The 17,237-nt window shown below is 39.7% G+C and overlaps 1 protein-coding gene across 1 annotated transcript; it reads right to left on the bottom strand.

The window, feature by feature from the left end:
• Nucleotides 1–1,215: 1,215 nt before the first annotated feature.
• Nucleotides 1,216–15,765, bottom strand: LOC130913891 (calcineurin B homologous protein 3-like). Its single transcript, XM_057832812.1, has 8 exons — nt 15,656–15,765; nt 14,581–14,650; nt 14,038–14,118; nt 13,009–13,148; nt 9,037–9,098; nt 5,587–5,694; nt 5,440–5,487; nt 1,216–4,590 (listed from the first exon to the last, which is right to left on the bottom strand). The coding sequence occupies exons 1-8, from the start codon at nt 15,720–15,722 to the stop codon at nt 4,486–4,488; spliced, it is 681 nt and encodes a 226-aa protein (XP_057688795.1). The 5' UTR covers nt 15,723–15,765; the 3' UTR covers nt 1,216–4,485.
• Between the last annotated feature and the right edge of the window lie 1,472 nt (nt 15,766–17,237).

Raw genomic sequence — 17,237 nt, forward strand, 5'->3', positions numbered from 1 at the left:
TTTTGTTCATGTTTTCTATTTGTATCCAAAAAGGCAAACAATTTTGATTTAAAAAATTATAATTTTTTGTTAAAAAAGCTGAAATTTCATTTACTGGCGCACCTACCCCAGCTGTGCACTTAGACACACCCACTAGGTTGCAGCATTATGGCCACACACAAATAATCTCCACAGCCCATATGCCTGTGAATTAAATAACAGAAGTGTCCCACATATCTAAAAAGCACTGACACAGTTTGCAACGGGTTGCTTATCCATCTATCCATCATCTGCCGCTTAATCCGAGGTCAAGTTGCGTGGGCAGCAGCTTTAGCAGTGAAGCCCAGACTTCCCTCTACCCAGCCACTTCAACCAGCTCCCCCAAGGCGTTCCCAGGACAGCCGAGAGACATGGTCTCTCCAGCGTGTCCTGGTTCGTCCCCGGGGCCTCCCGTCGGTGGGACATGCCTCTCCAGGGAGGCGCCCAGGAGGCATCCGAACCAGATGCCTGAGCCACCTCAACTGGCTCCTCTCAACGCGAAGTGGTAGCGGTTCGACACCGAGTACCTCCCGGATGACCGAGCTTCTCACCCTATAGGCTGTATTGGCTGGGCGAAATTGTGTTGGTTCGTTCCACTCAAATGGATCTACATGAACTCTACTTTATAATATACATATGTTGCTAATTAGTACCAAAAAATGTGCTACTCACGGTTTCCAGTCAATTTTTAGTAATTAGCATTTTTGTATCGGTCTTTTTTCCCCCCGTGGCGCAGTGCATGTCGCTGTCCATTGTCTTGATTGCAACTGTTGTTCGATATTTTACGTCATCGGTTCTTGCTCGACGTGTTGGTATGTTAAAGACAAAGTTCATTATCCATCTGTATGGAACGTATGTTATACACTAAGTGTATGTTCCACCACTTCCAGCAAATATTGATGACATGAAAGATCGAATAACAGACGCAATCAACGCAGTGGAACCCGACATTAGGGAGGAATTCTCATGTCAACTTGATGTTGTCCATGCTGCTGGTGATGGCCATATTTGAAAACTTTCAAAACATGAAATTGAACTTAGTTACTTCCAGCATCTGTCCAAGGTAGAGTTTTGTAATGTTTTTCATTTTTGACATGGCATAATGATTTTGGCAGTCTTTTTGAATCACACTATATATACACAAAAGGTTGGAATCATTCACAAGTATGGTATACAACATTTATTTAAACATGGTAGTGTCTAATAATATGAAAATACACATTATTACACATACAAATATTGAGACACAAAGTAAAAAAAAATTAGAAATAAAAAATAGTAAAACCGTACCTGACAACATTACTCCTCAAAATCACTTTCATCAAAGTCATCATCCCATCTGAGTGTCTTCTGTTTCTTTGAAAACATTCTCGCATGCTTGGCACCGACATAAATCAGTACAAGAAAGTTTTGCAGACAGACAAGAATATCTTCCCGTGTCACATTTGATAGTTTGCTCTCCTGCAATGTTGGTACAGAGCATCAGTTGTTGGGGGAATTGTGTTATGGCAAGGCTGACGAGGCCACACAGAAAGATCTGTATCTGGCATTTAAATTTTTGGCAGATGACTGGCCATACAGGTGGCACACGTATTTACACAACGTGTTCAATGTTTGTAGGTCAAGTTTAAAACTGCTGCCCAGCTTTGCAAACCCAGTCAGGTATTATTTTTTTATGACATGCAACAGAAAATGTTTTTTTTGCCTTTGCCATCAAAGGCACTAGCAGAGTCACAACCTGTGAATGTATGGATGCCTATCAGTCCTGAACACACACTAGTGCCAAGAGCAGCGGAGTCCTGAGAGACGTCAATCTTCGTTCTGTTGCCTACTCCTGTTAAAAAAAAATACAACTACAATATTTTGACAGATGACCGCCGCACAGAAGTTGTAGCTGTCAGTCAAGGATGTTTCCGTTCAGAAAAACAAGCACACACACATAAACCATGTTTGAACTGTTTCATCCTTATCATATTTACATAATCGTCCAAACAAAATTATCTAGGCTTGTCTATTTTGCCAATTTTTTTCCTGAATAACATGATTAAATAGGTTTTTGGAACTATAATTAAACAAACTAAATACTATGTTGTTTGTCAATGCCTCATTTTTGTATATGTTGTACTAACCAGTTATTTAATGTATATGCTAGGCAAGTCTCAAACTTTTTGCTCAATGTAAAACAAATCTAATGTTGACTTCTTAAAATGACAATCAGTTACAAAAGACCCCCTCCTAGTTACTTAATGGCAGTGCTATACAAGTCTCAAACTTTTTGCTCAATTAAAACAAACATAATAATGGCGACTTCTTAAAATGGCATCACAGTTAGAGCCCAGAATTCACATTGTAAGGGGCCGTTTACATGGTGACTCTCCGAAAATACGAAAAATTTCAAATTTGCATTTGCATTTGCGTCTCAATTTAAACAATGTTGCAGTTCCACATGAAAACGATGTAGTATTCATGCCAGGCCCTAGGGGGCAGTGCAGATTTACAGGGCGAAAGAGAATGATGCACTTTGACCCCGCTAAGCTTGCTCAGCCCGGAAAAAAATATGCCCGCCCACTCGAAGCAAGGGGGAGTCCGGACACCCTGCGGCGGAAACTTTTGTCCTTTCAGTCATGTGAACGTAGATTGAATCGTAAATCGAGAGCTACGCCTTTCGGCTCAGCTCCTTCTTCGCCATTATGGACTGGTGCAGGGTTTACATCACTGCATACGCTGCACCGATCCGCCTATCGATCTCCCGATCCCTCCTACCCTCACTAGTGAACAAGACCCCAAGATACTTGACCTCCTCCATTTGGGGCAGGATCTCATCCCCGACCTGGAGAGGGCACGCCACCCTTTTACGACTGAAGACCATGGTCTTGGATTTGGAGGTACTGATCTTCACCCCAACCAATCCCAATCAGCTGCGTCCGGAGTCCCACAGGCCAAAAAGGCCTGGTAGGCCTCCTTCTTCAGCTTGACGGCATTCCTTCCCTTTGGTGTCCACCAGCGGGTTCGGGGATTGCCGCCACGACAGGCACCAACCACCTTACGGTCACAGCTCCGATCGGCCGCCTCAACAATGGAGGAGCGAAACATGGCCCACTCGGACTTAATGTCCCCCACCTCCCCCGGGACCAGGGTGTTGAAGCACTTTCTGACGGGGGATTCTGCCAGACGTGAGTCATCACCTTATCATGGTGGTGAGGGATTTGCATGTCCCAGTGATCCTAGGAGGTATGTTGTCTGGGGCTTTAAGCCCCTGGCATGGTCACCCATGGCAAACAGGTCCTAGGTGAGGGACCAGACAAAGCATGGCTCAAAATGGCCCCTTATGATGAATAAAATAAATGGACTCATGTTTCCCTTTCCCGGACGCAGGTTACCGGGGCCACCCTCTGGAGCCAGGCCTGGAGGTGGTGCTCGAAGGCGAGCGTCTGGCAGGGACAGCCCGAAAAGGCACCGTGGATTCCCCTTCTCATGGTCTCACCACCTGTGGGATGGGCCAAAGGGGTCGGGTGCAGAGGGAGTTGGGCGGCAGCGATGTGTTTATTCTGTTACAATGTTGTCATTTACGTGAATCGAAGCAACACGTTTTTGTGCTAAGCTAAATTAGCCACTTAATATGATTTGCTCATAACGGAGCTAGTCTTCACGTGGCTTCTTCTTCGTGGTGTTTGGCGGTCAGGGCATCGAAACTTGGAATCGAAATAAAAAATTCTAATGGTTTCGGGAGAACTAGAGTGTTAGTCCCGGATCCCATCGATGCTCGATGCTCAATCGCTAATGACAGTGGAACCTGTCTAAACAATTCCACACTCATCCCGAATGAGTGCTTTTTAAAATTGTTTTAAAATCCCCACCAATTTACACTCAAAGGATGTACAGAACAGGTTGTATGGTGATAGTGACGAAATAAAAATATATGATTTAAAGAGTATGTGAGTATAGTTAACAATAGATTAACACACTGTTATACAAAAGCAAGACAAATGTGGGTACAGGGTGCACGAACTCAGTTAGCCTGATTATTATTTTTTCCCCAAACAACAAAATAGATTTAAAAGAGCATTTACGTTATTAAATGTAACTTACTCTTTCTGTGCCATTGACAATGAAAGAGGTCTAATCACATGGCTCTTTTCATCCTTCCACTGTGAATTTAAATGTGTTTCTCACTAGTAAACATCCAAACCATTTGAACAGGGAGGGAAAGTTCATCTGCTGCCATTCCTCCCAGTTCAACAGGATTGGACATCCATTGCCATCAATGGTAGCCAATGAGTTAACTTGAAGAAACGAAGAAAAAAAATGATCATGTCCCTTTATAAACCAACGTGTTGACAGTATGATCATACAGCATGACCTCCGCCCCATACGCACACAAGTTTTTCAGTTTTTTGCTATGTTGACAGTTTGAGCCCAGATACCAGATTTTCTGGTTCAGTGAATCTGCACATAGCTAATTAAGCATTAATAAGTTGATGAGGAGCTGCCTTTTCCACAGCGCATGGTGGTGGTGGCCACGTCCAGAAAGCGGATGTGCATGCGTGACTCCATCTCCAGTCCATTCAGAATCTGCATGCCCAAAATCAAAAGACAAAGGTGTTTTTTTGTTGTTGTTGTTTTTTTGAAAGATTTACACTTGGTACCTGAAGTTTACATACACAATATAAAAAGGCACATTTTCCTTTCTCACTGTTTGCTGTGAAATCAGATTAAGCTGTTTTATGTCAATGGCCAAAACAATTTTTAAATATGAAAATATATTTATTTCTTTCGGTGTCATGAATCTTCAAAGTCAGAAATGGACAGCTGGATCATGTGTCTTGGTCATTGTGAATAGGGCTACTCCAAAACCTTAAAGACAATGCCTAGTAGAGTTGTCCGATATTATCGTGTTGGCCCATAAAAGCATTGTGAAATATCGTATAATATCAACATCGCTTTTATAATACATCCAATTTACTACATACATCACAAAACAATTAGCCATAATATGTCAAGTCCACGACCGCATATATCGGTATCGGTTTGATATAGGTATTGGATTTTTTTAGTTGGACAATATCGGGATATTGATTAAAAAGTAATTATTGAACAACTCTAGTGCCTAGTGTTACCACTACTGTTTTTTTCTCCTGATTTCTTTTAGTATTTCTTTAAAAAACAGAAAGTCGCCATTTCAAATGACTCATTTTGTGCCATGTCTATGATTTGCTTCTTTCTCCACACAGCAAAACAACTGAGTGAGCATGTACCGAAACTGGTAATTCCATCATTTATGCCAGAGGTTTTATTTTGCCAATTGTACTAGACCCTCCTGAATAATAACACATCCTATTATAAGTTTTTCTCATGCTTAGAATCTTATGTAACGCTTTATATAGTGCTTGTGAAACCCTGGATGAGTTGCATAAAACAAACCTGCTCAAAATGCTCGAAGGTAATCCCCTCGTAGAATTCATCCGGTGCCTGACAGGTGGTCAAAAAAAATGCGGATTCATATTTGAGTTGTGCGTGTTAGCTCATTGTAGTCACTTGTTCTTAGGATTTATGCTGATTTGTGGTTACCATGTGTGGTACGTTGGTGCTGGCCACTTCCAACATGGCTGCGTCGGCGATGATCTTGGCTGCCTCATGCCCAATGGCACCGCTTTTGGATAGCAGCTCCTCCACAACCTACGCACCAGCATACACATAAATTTAAAACTATTTTGAGTTTGCTTTTCTTTTGAGCTGACATGTCACCATTGACGAAGAGTGGACTCCCACATATTAGTTGTTGAGGACCTGCGGATTTACATATTTGTATATATTTTTTTAAATTGCATCACAAAAAGTGAAATTTGTGTGAGTGATGTCAGAATTATGTATGAATGAGTGTATGTTTATGTGAATTATATATGATTTTACGTGAAAAATACCCACCGACGGGCGCTGGAGCTCACTCACACGAGGGGGTGCTGAGGATCTTTTTTAATTTTTCCCTATACAAAAACAGTCGTTTTGGTCCTAATTTGTCATGTTTGAGCATTTTCTCTATACAAGGCGTGCACAATGGTACACACACATGCCGGATAGTTTACATCCTACTACTAGCCAGTGTTCTATTTCACCGGCAGTGTGTGTTGGAGTTTTTGTATTGGAAATAAAAGCGCCCGTGTATTATAATGCAAATCCCCGCAGCTAGACACTGCAATGACCCACGAACTCATTTGAAAATTAAAAAGGCCAATAAGCCTCGGTTTAACGCCCTCTTTTCACAACACTAAAATAAATAGCACACAAATATCCAACAGCGCTCTGCACAGCGGCCGCTCAACAGCAACAACAAATAATAATATGGCTACAATGCAAGCATGTCTTACCTATTTGAAGACACCAAAGGACCATTATCTTGGTTTTCGACCTTGAGATTAATTTTAAAGAAAAAAAAATCGCTAATTCATTTTTGCGCCATGTTAACACCTCCTCTGTCAAGTTAACTTTTCCAATAGCGCCGGAGAGGAGTCCTGGTTGGAATGAGCTCAGACAGTCCGCTATTCATGTGATGTACGATTTGGAACATTATGCATGCGTTATGAAATATGTTCAACTTAGTGAGCCAGAGAAGGCGTAAACCAGGGGTCACCAAACTTTACGGCCCGCCTCCACATTTGGTCCGACCCCCTGAACAAAAACAAAATTTGGAAAAAAAAAACGTTTTTTTTTTTTTTCAATAGTGTTATTTATTTCCTGGCTTTTTTCTGTGAAGAACCCAGAGAGGGTTATTTGGTTATTATCTATTTAATTAATAGTGTTATTATTATTTATTATTATATTATATTATTTTATTTACTTTGTTCCGTGAAGAATCCAGAAAAGGTTATTTGATTGTGGCTTTCTGAAAAACAATAAATCTTTACATTTTGGCACTCCTGCAATCATCGAACCTTTTCTATTACAAACTGACCCCGGCCCCTCATGAGAGAAGGGAAAGTTATGGGGCCCTCACAGGAAAAAGTTTGGGGACCCCTGGCGTAAACAATAAAATAGGGAGTCGATGGGGGCATTAAAACTGGACCAGGACATGGCCCATACCATCTTCTTTTGTAGGGTTTCTAATTTCTTTAGGTGACTGTGGAAGGTGTTACACCATATTACAGTAGTTAATATGAGACTCAAACAAGGTTTTGTACAAGGTAAGAAGTGAGGTGAAAGGGAGATGGTGTCTTATTTTGAAGAATAGACCAACATATTTGGATAGTGTTGATATCAGGTGCTCTATATGGCATTTGAAGTAGATAGACTTGTCAATAGCGTACTGCAGGAATGCTATTTTTAGACGGTGACGTCGCCATCGTAACACGGAAGTGGGACATTATACTGTACACACGCCCTCCCATACAACTCATGTTATTACTACTTGTTTTCTGCCGGTAATCTTTCAAATAACATGCCGAGTAAATACTGCTGCAATGGAACTTATGGAAATGACCCTAGACATTACGACTATGAAGGATGTTTTCTTAATACGTTTCTCGAAGCCAAAAACTCGAAGGAAAAATTGTGAAGAATGGATCAACTTGCGCTGATGTTAAAAGACCAGGTAAATGCCAGCAAGGTGTAGCCATTCACCTTCATATGCTGTAAACATTTTGTTGGGGGCCATGGTGCTACAGAGGACGAAGAGGTAAGCCATTTTGATATTTTTACTTATTTTATAGCATGGCGTCTTGCTGTGCAGCTTCTGTCTGACAATTACCTGAAAAAATTAAAATGGTATCTGACTGCCGGGGTTGTTACCTTTTCTGTTATAAAAAAAAAAAAAAAAAATTAGTAAGGGGGAAGTGGAAATAAATTAATAGAATTGAGATTTGTTATTAATGAAAAAAATTAAAAGTGTTCAATGGCTGTCACTGAGTAGCATTTGCAATCGCTACACAAAAATAGCAATGTAAATTACCCCAAGAACGGTCAGAGACGTAAGACAACCAGAGGATATAATATATAAGAAAGGCAGGGCATATGGTGATAAAGGCTAGATTGTTGAAACAGGAGAATGTCATTGTCAGTGGCGTAAGAAAAATGTGTCGATTAAAAAAGCTAACTTTGGATCGGGTCGGCTCTTTTTCAGCCTTCGACACTCAACCCATCTCTTTAACTGAACACTTCAACAACTTTACCAGTGAATTTGGCACCAGGGACAGAATTGGTAGGTTTAGCTCAGTAAACATCCCGTTCGTACAAAATTTCCACTCATTTACTATTAGAGTGACGTGTTGCATGCAGTATGCCATTGCCTTAGTCATCTCTTTGACTGGGGGAGACTTCCAGAGGGCAGTAAGGGGAAGGACAGGAAAGCTTCGCCCAGGCACGGGACTCTCCCACAGGCCAACCTCTACCTGGAGCTCCTAAGAAAAAAATAATGACTATACTGGAGTGATTATGGAATTGGAATAAGATTATTTGCACTATGTTTTTGGGCCATTTTGCTGCACTTTTCATTAAATCTACCTAAAAAAAATGTTATTCAAGCAAATTTTTCTTTTTCGTTATTATTGGGATCAATAACTGAGGCGTTGACCTAGGCCACTGGTTTTGATAGTGGGGCCAGTGAACTTCAAAAGCCAGAGGGCTAGTGGCTAATTTCCCTGTGTTGTCTACCCTTGCTAACACTGCCTGCGCACTTAACCTACCCTATCACCTTTCAATCTGCACTATTTTAAAGAAGGACACAATTTGGGGGACGATTCCAGCAATTAAAAAATAACAAAGTAAAAGCGGCAAGAACATTCAGCAAAAAAATCTCCTGAGAATCGTATGTTGTTCTTTTTGTTGTTGTCGTCACTGATGCTGCCATTTTTGACATCGTTTTTTCCACTGTCATTGTTGTTTTTTATAATTGCCTGCAATTTCATCAATATTGTCATTGCAATTGATTTTGTTATCACTGTTTTCATTTTCTTTGTAGTTGTTTTATTTCTTGTCATGATCATTCATTATTATTTTGTTGGTTTCAGTTGTCATTTTCGTTGTTACCTTCCTGTACTCGGCTAGCGTGATGGTGCCATCGCTGTCGGTGTCGTGCATGTTGAACAAAACTGCAAATAGAAAGTTTAGTCTCATCATCATAATGACGTGCACTTATCTAATACTAGAGATATTTTACAGACTTTTATTCTGTTTGGTTTTAAAATACTGTACTCTAGAGGCAAATATATACTTACCCAAGGAAGTACCTGTATTTCAAAATGAGAAATACATTTTTTTTTTTTTTTTTTTTTTTTTAACAAACTTAACAGAGGTACATGTAACACATTTGTAGATCGGGATATCAGGGAAAATATTCCCCACTTCATGAGAAATATTAGAGTAATTGCATCCTAAGTTTAGCCTCAGGAAAATCTCGTAACTGATGTTTTGCATGATGTCAAATGTTGTGACATCCGTTATCGAAGTTGTCTGGATAAGTAGTAATATGCTCTTCTCACTCTTTAAAAAAGCATGCTAGCTTCAATTGTTTGTTGTCCGCTTCCGGAAGATGTACAACCTCTGTTGCAAGCATGAGTAGTAACATTGGGCCTTCAACTAAGCTTAGACCTAATCCATCTGCGTCACAAGTTTTGTCTAACCTTCAGCAATCAGGAGAACAATAACTTACACAATAATGTTCGTAATAAATAACTGCCCTTAATGGTCCAGAAATATTCTAATCTGAAAAAAAGATGCCAGTGGGGAAAAAAATGAAACTGAATGTTTACATTTTTTTCTTGAATCTTTCAAAAGCGAAAAAAACATTTGATTTTTTATCAGTTACAAAGTTGATATTTTCAGGTTCAAATATTAACTTTTTTGTTTCGTTTATCTAATTTTCACCTTCGGATTTATTATTCACTTTCAGATCTTATTTTTTGTTTCAATTTTTTTTCTTCACAATTAAATATTTTTTTCACTTTCAGATATTTTTTTCGCTTTCAGATCTTTTTTTAGTTCCTGTTTCAAAACTTTTGGCCATGTTTTAATGTGGGGGGCGGGCGTGGCCTCGACGAGAGGCGTGTTAACTTGTGAGACAGCCTATTAAAGCAACCCCAAATGATGTTGCCTTCAGGTAACGTGGGTACTTTGATGAATTATGACTCCACTTTCTCTCCATTTTATTTTCTTGATACCTGTAGTTAAAGTAATGCTAAGGCTGGGGTTGGGGGCTTTGTCTTTTGTAACTCATTCTAGACCACTTGCTCAGTTTTGATGACTAAAAATTGGAAAAGGTTGTTGACTTTTACCTAAAGAAACGATGTGTCCGAAATCCAAAAGAAAACACGAACGCAGCTTAGTATCTTTTTGCTGGTTTGTGCTGTAATAGTTTTCATTTGTGCTGCTTTTATTTTTAGGTATTAGTGAAAAATGGACCCGAAGTGGTGCCATTTGTTTGTGCTAGTTGTAGGGACACCCATAGGGTTGCCACCTTTTAGAAATAGAAATAAGGGACGCCCCCCACGCACCCAAAGCCTTACGGGCGAAAAAAAAAAGGGGCATCCCCAAAACTCCTAAAATGCATAGAAATGTATCTATTTTTAGATTAGAAAACTGTATCGTGCACTATGTGGGCATGGCAGTTTCCTTGCAGCAGACTGTTTTATTTTTTTTTTTCGCAGGTAAGTGAAAACGAAGTTAAGAATATCGTATTTAACATTTGTGTTGTCGGCACTGAATCTGGTCAAGTGACCCATTGACAAGCCAAATTTCTTAAGGGAATGTTCCAAGAAAGCTAACTTCCAGCAGCTGACTCGTCTGCATTCTCTATGAAGTCCAGCATTTTGTTGATGACCCCAGACTCTGGACTGAAGTACTGGACAGCAAGGGGAAACATCTTCCTGCTCAATCTATTCGAGGCATCAGTCTGTATGGAGAATGGGATGGGTGATGTTAAGATCTTGAGCACACCACCCACTGCCTTTGGACCCAGGACTTGTTTCAACAGTGCCTCTTGCTTTGTTCTCCCCAAAGTCATTTTCTTCACCATTTTGGAATCACATAAAATCATCTGATTGAGCCTGTGTCCACAGTCAGCACTATTGTAGCTCTGGCCACATTTTACTGTGTGCTATACCTGTGTCACCTCAGCTGCAGTAATTTAGAGGGTAGGAGTGGGATGATGTCAAATTATTGCTTTAATTTTGGTATCACTATTAATCAATCAATAGATAGTATATATTCGCAGTAGGACTATTCAGTGTTTATTTGCTGTTAATCTATTTGGAATAATTCCAAATGAGGATCATTAGTTACCATAACAAAATAAGATGTTCTTTATGAGTGCATAAATTCATTCCATATTGATTGATAAGAGATGCATGTTTAAAAAAAAAAAAAAAAAACATTCCTGAAAATAATCAACCATAGCAGCAACTGAAATAGCCTTGCTATACTCCCATCAATGCAAGATGTATGAAGGCAAATAAAAATATAGCCTATATGTTATCCATATACAAGAGCATAATAACATACCAAATCAAGCTCAGGGGATGTTTCAGGTACAAAGAATTGTGACGAAGGCTCTTCTGGGATCTTATATTCCATTTGTGGAGTCCCCTGCAGCATGCTGTTTTACACCTCCGTGAGACACTGCAAAAACTTTCCTGCCTGCCTTGTAGTTCGCGTTATAATCATCATCAGTGACTCTATCGAGCCACGGCTTAGCCTCTTTTTCACTCCAGTCTATTTTTTGGAGACGTTTCCCCTTTTGAAGATGACGTGGGGTGTCCTGAGCTTCTGATGTTGAAGAGACAGTTTTGAAAACGCGTGGGGCGGTGCACTGAGCAAAGCGAGCGAGGTAACTAGGCAACGAACCCGGAAGTGGAGCGCAGTGCAGGGCAGACAGCTGCGGGCAGGCAGATAACTATCTTGCTGTCTTTAATATCTCCTGCCGTTTTTGTTCATTCTTGCTGGCTCAGTGTTCACTCGTGAGTGCAGGTGTGTGTTTGTCCGTGCCAGACGTGCATGGGCTGGGCGTGCCGCCGGAGCCGTGGGTCGTGCGGGATCGCCTCCCCATGGGACAATTGTGAAATACGGAATAAATTGCGTTCCGTATTGAACAAATACGGAACGCAACTTTTAATTCCCAATTACGGAACGATTCCGTATTTCAAGGGACGGGTGGCAAGCCTAGACACCCACATGATACTTAGGTGGTAGAGCCTGATGCGTCTCATATATATCACATCTATATAGAACTAGATGCGAAATCACAGACCGGCCTGGATTAGTAAACAGCCGCCATTTTAGATCACTAGACTTCTCAGGAAGGCTCTGTTGTAGCACACCTAAAGTGAGTAACTTTTTATCTAAAATACTCCTAAATCGGCCAAATCTTGACATGAATATCTTTGATGAAACCGTTTTAAAACTTTCACATGTCACAAGTAGATGGATGGGAAATAATGCAATAACAGCTAGGATAGGCTGTCTCTCACAAGCCAACACGCCTGTCGTCGAGGCCACACCCCCATGTTAATACACGGCCAAAAGTTTTTAAACTGATAGAAATAAAAAAAAATCTGAAAGTGAAAAATGTATTTGAACGTGAAAAAAAAAAATGAAATTGAAAAAATAAGATCTGAAAGTGGAAAAAAAATCTGAAGGTGAAAATTAGATAACCGAAACTAAAAAGCTAAAATTTGAACCTTAAAATATCAACTTTGTAACTGAAAAAAATATAACGTGTTTTTCCCTTTTGAAAGATTCAAGAAAATAATTAAACATTCAGTTTCAATTTATTATTTTCAATCGTTTTCTTTTTTTCAGATTTCAATACTTTTGACATTGATCTAGCACCAAACTCCTTGTGTGCCAAATTGCTTTTTTGTGGTCACCATGTGAAATCCATGAAGTCCAGTGAAAAGATATATCACTTCAGTGTAACTTCACTCGACTTCATTTGAGGCATCAAATGTCAAAAGTGATGCGTGAGAATTTAGTTGGGATCTATTGTACCACCGGCTTGCAACTCACAGCGTAACTTCTGCCTCCTGATGGCATGGCGTTCGTCTTCGCTGCTTTTGTGCTGGGGGGGACGAAAATGACTCATGACCATCAGGAAGTGTCCCAAGGTGATCTCCTCCAGGCAGCCCGACTCACCGTCCTGTTGATTCCTGTCGGATTGAGCGCACACGGCAGGTGGGGCAGATCAACCAGCAACAAATTGGACAAAACCACAAGCTCATGTACAATACTGTTAAAATTAGGGTCCAAAAGCTTTTATAAGTAGAACTGGTACAATTTTGAATCATTTTTTTCAGTTGGGTGCCAAGATGAAATGAGGCTTTTTTTTCTTTTCTTTTTTTTTTGCATACCTACAATGTAATAGTTCAATCTGAATGTTCTCTCAAAAAAAATTGAACTTAAATCTTATTCATTTGTTTGAGTTTTTTTTTTTTTTTTTTTATCACACAAATGCCCCCCCCCCCCCACACACACACACACAAAATAAAATTGTAATTTAAAATTTCAAATCTCTCCTTTTAGAGGGGTAGGGTTTTATCTCAAAAAGTTGTTACCAAAAATACAATTCTTACTCAAAATATAGATAAATTGGTGTAGAGAATGCACGAATGAGATACCCATTTTTTTCCCTGTTTAATGTGATTTTTTTTCCAAATAATAACTAAAAGTATTGAATTTTTTACTGTACAAAAACAAAACTTTTAGATTAAAAATTGTACAATTGGACCATTTTTGATGTTGACATTTTGATGCACCAATTTATTTAATTTAATGGAGTATGTTTTATTTCCCCACAATAGTTGGAATCTGAACATTCTCTCCAAAGCTTTAAAAAAAAAAGCTTTATCAGGTGGGAGATGACTGCTGTTTCGGGATTTTAGGACACCCCCTCCCCCCACCCCCAGAAATACAAAAAATATCATCCCATTGTTAAATAAACAATATTTTAGACATTAACTCTAGCTTTATTAATACAGCATAGTCCTTACTTCAGAGTTATTACTTTTGTCGTGATGATTGTCATTATTATTTACCAACCTTTTGTCAAAGAAGGCATCAATTATTTGCTTCTTGATGGGATTGTTGGCCAGTGCGGGAATGTTCTCCAGATTTTCTCTGCTGCAAGAATATAGGCACACATAAACACACGTGCAGTTGTTGATCAATTAATGCTAACTTGACTATGTTTTTATTTTGATTTCCTTCAAAAATAATATCGCTTTAAAAATTGTACACCATAAAAACACACATGAAAAATCGACATTTTGGTAACATTAATATTTCAACGCTGGCTGAGCGTTGCATGAATGATGTTCAAACTTTGACATTGTTTACGACTTTATGAGAAAAGAAATTAGACTTTTGACATGTGCAACGCAAAAAGCCAAATAAAAAGAGCTAAAAAGTTCATTCAAGGATGCAATATTAGACTTAAGATTTATTCTATGTATTTTGTGCAAACTGTTCACCCTTTGTTTACTCACAACTTGTGAGTCCGACAACCTGTTACTGTACCTGTACTGGGCTAGCTTTTCAAAGTAAAACTTGATTACAAAATAAGAGTCTGGTTGACATTTTTACCTTATAGTCTCCTGATTTCCGCTGAGTTGTTGAAATCTTTTGTGGAGATTTTTGATCTGTTCTGTGGAAACTGACAAGCGCACAAAAGAGAGTTACAAAGTTGTACCTTAAGTCGTACATTTGTGGTGGGAATGGCTATTTTTTTTTTTTTTTTTTAAAGAAAAGATGTAAGTCCAAACAATGAGGAAGTTCAAAGTCGCATAAAAGATCACTAACACTCATAGTATTAGGTACACGTTTATGTTAACTTTCCTCTCACAAAGCAAAAACATTTCAATGGAAGCATAGCCATATGTAGATGTTAATACACGTCCTAAATATTTGACAAAAGATTGTCAGTTCCCATTTCAACGTCATAAATTGGAAAATGATCTACATCTGTATGTATTTCAATGCAAGTAAAGTATGATTTTTCGATGCAAAAATAACTTTTTGAAACTCTTTACAAAGCTTACTTTTATCCACAATTAGTCTTGGTCATTGTTCAGAGAAAAATAAATTTCTGTTTAAAAAAAAAGAAAGAAAACTTGCAAAAGTTGGATTTTCATTGGAAAGCACAAACACTGAAAATGATGATTATATATTCCACAGGAAATTATTTATTCAATTTTTATTTATACAATCAATAAAGTCACCCGAATTCATGACCACACACACAAAAAAACCAGGATTAAAAAAAATTTGCATTTTGATTTATTTTTTTCCCCATATAAAAAGAGTGCACTAAGACGTACAACTCAATTGACATTGTCTACGGATGAGTCAAGTTTCATTTCTTTGCCAGATTTGGAAGTAAACTGCACTTTAAAAAGTACATGTATATTGAAATTTTGTAAACATGAAATTAACATTATTACAGTCTTCTTTAATATAATTAAGACTAAAGTCGGCAAAACAGTAGATGCAGTCATGGAAACTATAATTCACTAATGTGACTTTAAGAACAGTAAATACATTTTGAATCCAAATAGAATCACTACAATTCCTTAAGGTAATGGTTTAATGGGGTTGGGGAAGACAAGAGTCAAATATACTGTAAATCTTTATCTATTAAATCAAGTCTTGCCTTACGTACATCCCGTTTTTTGGGCCAATTCTTCATAGTGACGCTGGTGGTCCGGACGTGCCTGCCACGACCCCATTGCTACTACAGACAATGTCAACTTTGGGGGCTCACTTGCTGGATGTGTCCTTCCCTCGCCAAATCCCTCCCTTCCTCCTTCCCTCCCTCAGGGTCCTAAGTCCATCTCCTCTGACAAGATCATAAAAAGTCTATATAAGCATTCAATCCATTTCCTTGATAGCCAACTAGTATGCAACAACTTTTTCTGACTCAAGACATGTTTAGAAGCAAGCCTGTCACCAGATTTTAGTGCCCTCAACTTTTAATTTTTTGAAAAAAAGTTTTTGACATTATTTTTCACAACAATTTTACCAGGTTTGAATGACCATTTGTGTTCAAAGTGCAGAGAATGTCATTTTTAAAGCCATTTTAGTTCGTCTTTACTTTTTATTCCTTCTGCTAAATTCTGTCTTTGGTTAATATGTAGCTGACTGGAGCTCATTTCAATACCCTTTGCTCTGATTGGCCCTCGGTGGAGTGGGAGTGTCATTCATTAGCTTGTACGCATTGCTGCCAGACACCCAGTGTTGTTGATAATGGCGTTAAGAGTGGAGAAATACTTCTCTGTGTCGATTTTTTTATTTTTTATTTTTTTAATTAACCTAGATGACAGATCCCTGAGTCATTAGAAACACAACTAGTTCGAATGTAATACTAACATTCAACCAAATATATGAACGTAGAACAATTAATACAACACTAATACAATATACTGTATCTCTGTGTACACATTTGAACCAAAATACAACAGAAGACACATAATAGACATTAACAGGAGATAAACACAGAAATGTGTATGGAACACCCTATGAACACAATCCAACAGCAAAAACGTCTCTTAGAACTACTCCTTCTCCCCCTACTAGTGGGAGTCATGTTAACGCAGGCAGGCAATGCCCCCCAGCAGCCGAAGGGATTCTCTTCATCCCATCCTAGCCTGGAAACCTTCCACAAAATATGGGTAAACGGGCTCAGGACTATATCCACCGGCCGGACTCGGGTTTATACCGCCTAGAGGACCTCCTCACACGTCCCGAAGAGGAAGTAGGGTCCAGAGGGCACCACATCAGTAACCACCGCCAGGGTGGTGCACAAAGAAGAGCCACGGGGACTGCATGCCGTCCACTGGTCACTCCCCACCGGCAGGACTGGAACCCCGGGGTCACAAGGGAAGGCAACAGCGTAGAAGGACACACACCTGGGGGAGGTGGGTGGCAGTTGCGTAGAGTTAAGCAACCCGATCCGTCAACTCTGACCCAGTACTGACCATGGCCGAGCGACTCCACCACCATGTCAGATCTGTCCCACTTCTGGGGGCTCAGGCCCAGCTGGTTATGAAGGAACACCCTCTTGCCAAGTGCTAGTGGGCGGAGGGGGCCTCGAGTGGGACCACAAAGACTCAGTCGTACGAGACAGCCGGGTGCGAAAGTCGTCCTCCTTCGAATCCCCCATGCCTGTCGCCACAGAGGTTGGAGAACTTCTCGAGTCTCTTGACTAAGGAGAGCGAGTCACGAAGAGGATGGCCGATGATGAC

This window comes from Corythoichthys intestinalis, chromosome 3, assembly GCF_030265065.1.
Source record: "Corythoichthys intestinalis isolate RoL2023-P3 chromosome 3, ASM3026506v1, whole genome shotgun sequence".
Lineage (NCBI taxonomy): Eukaryota > Metazoa > Chordata > Actinopteri > Syngnathiformes > Syngnathidae > Corythoichthys > Corythoichthys intestinalis.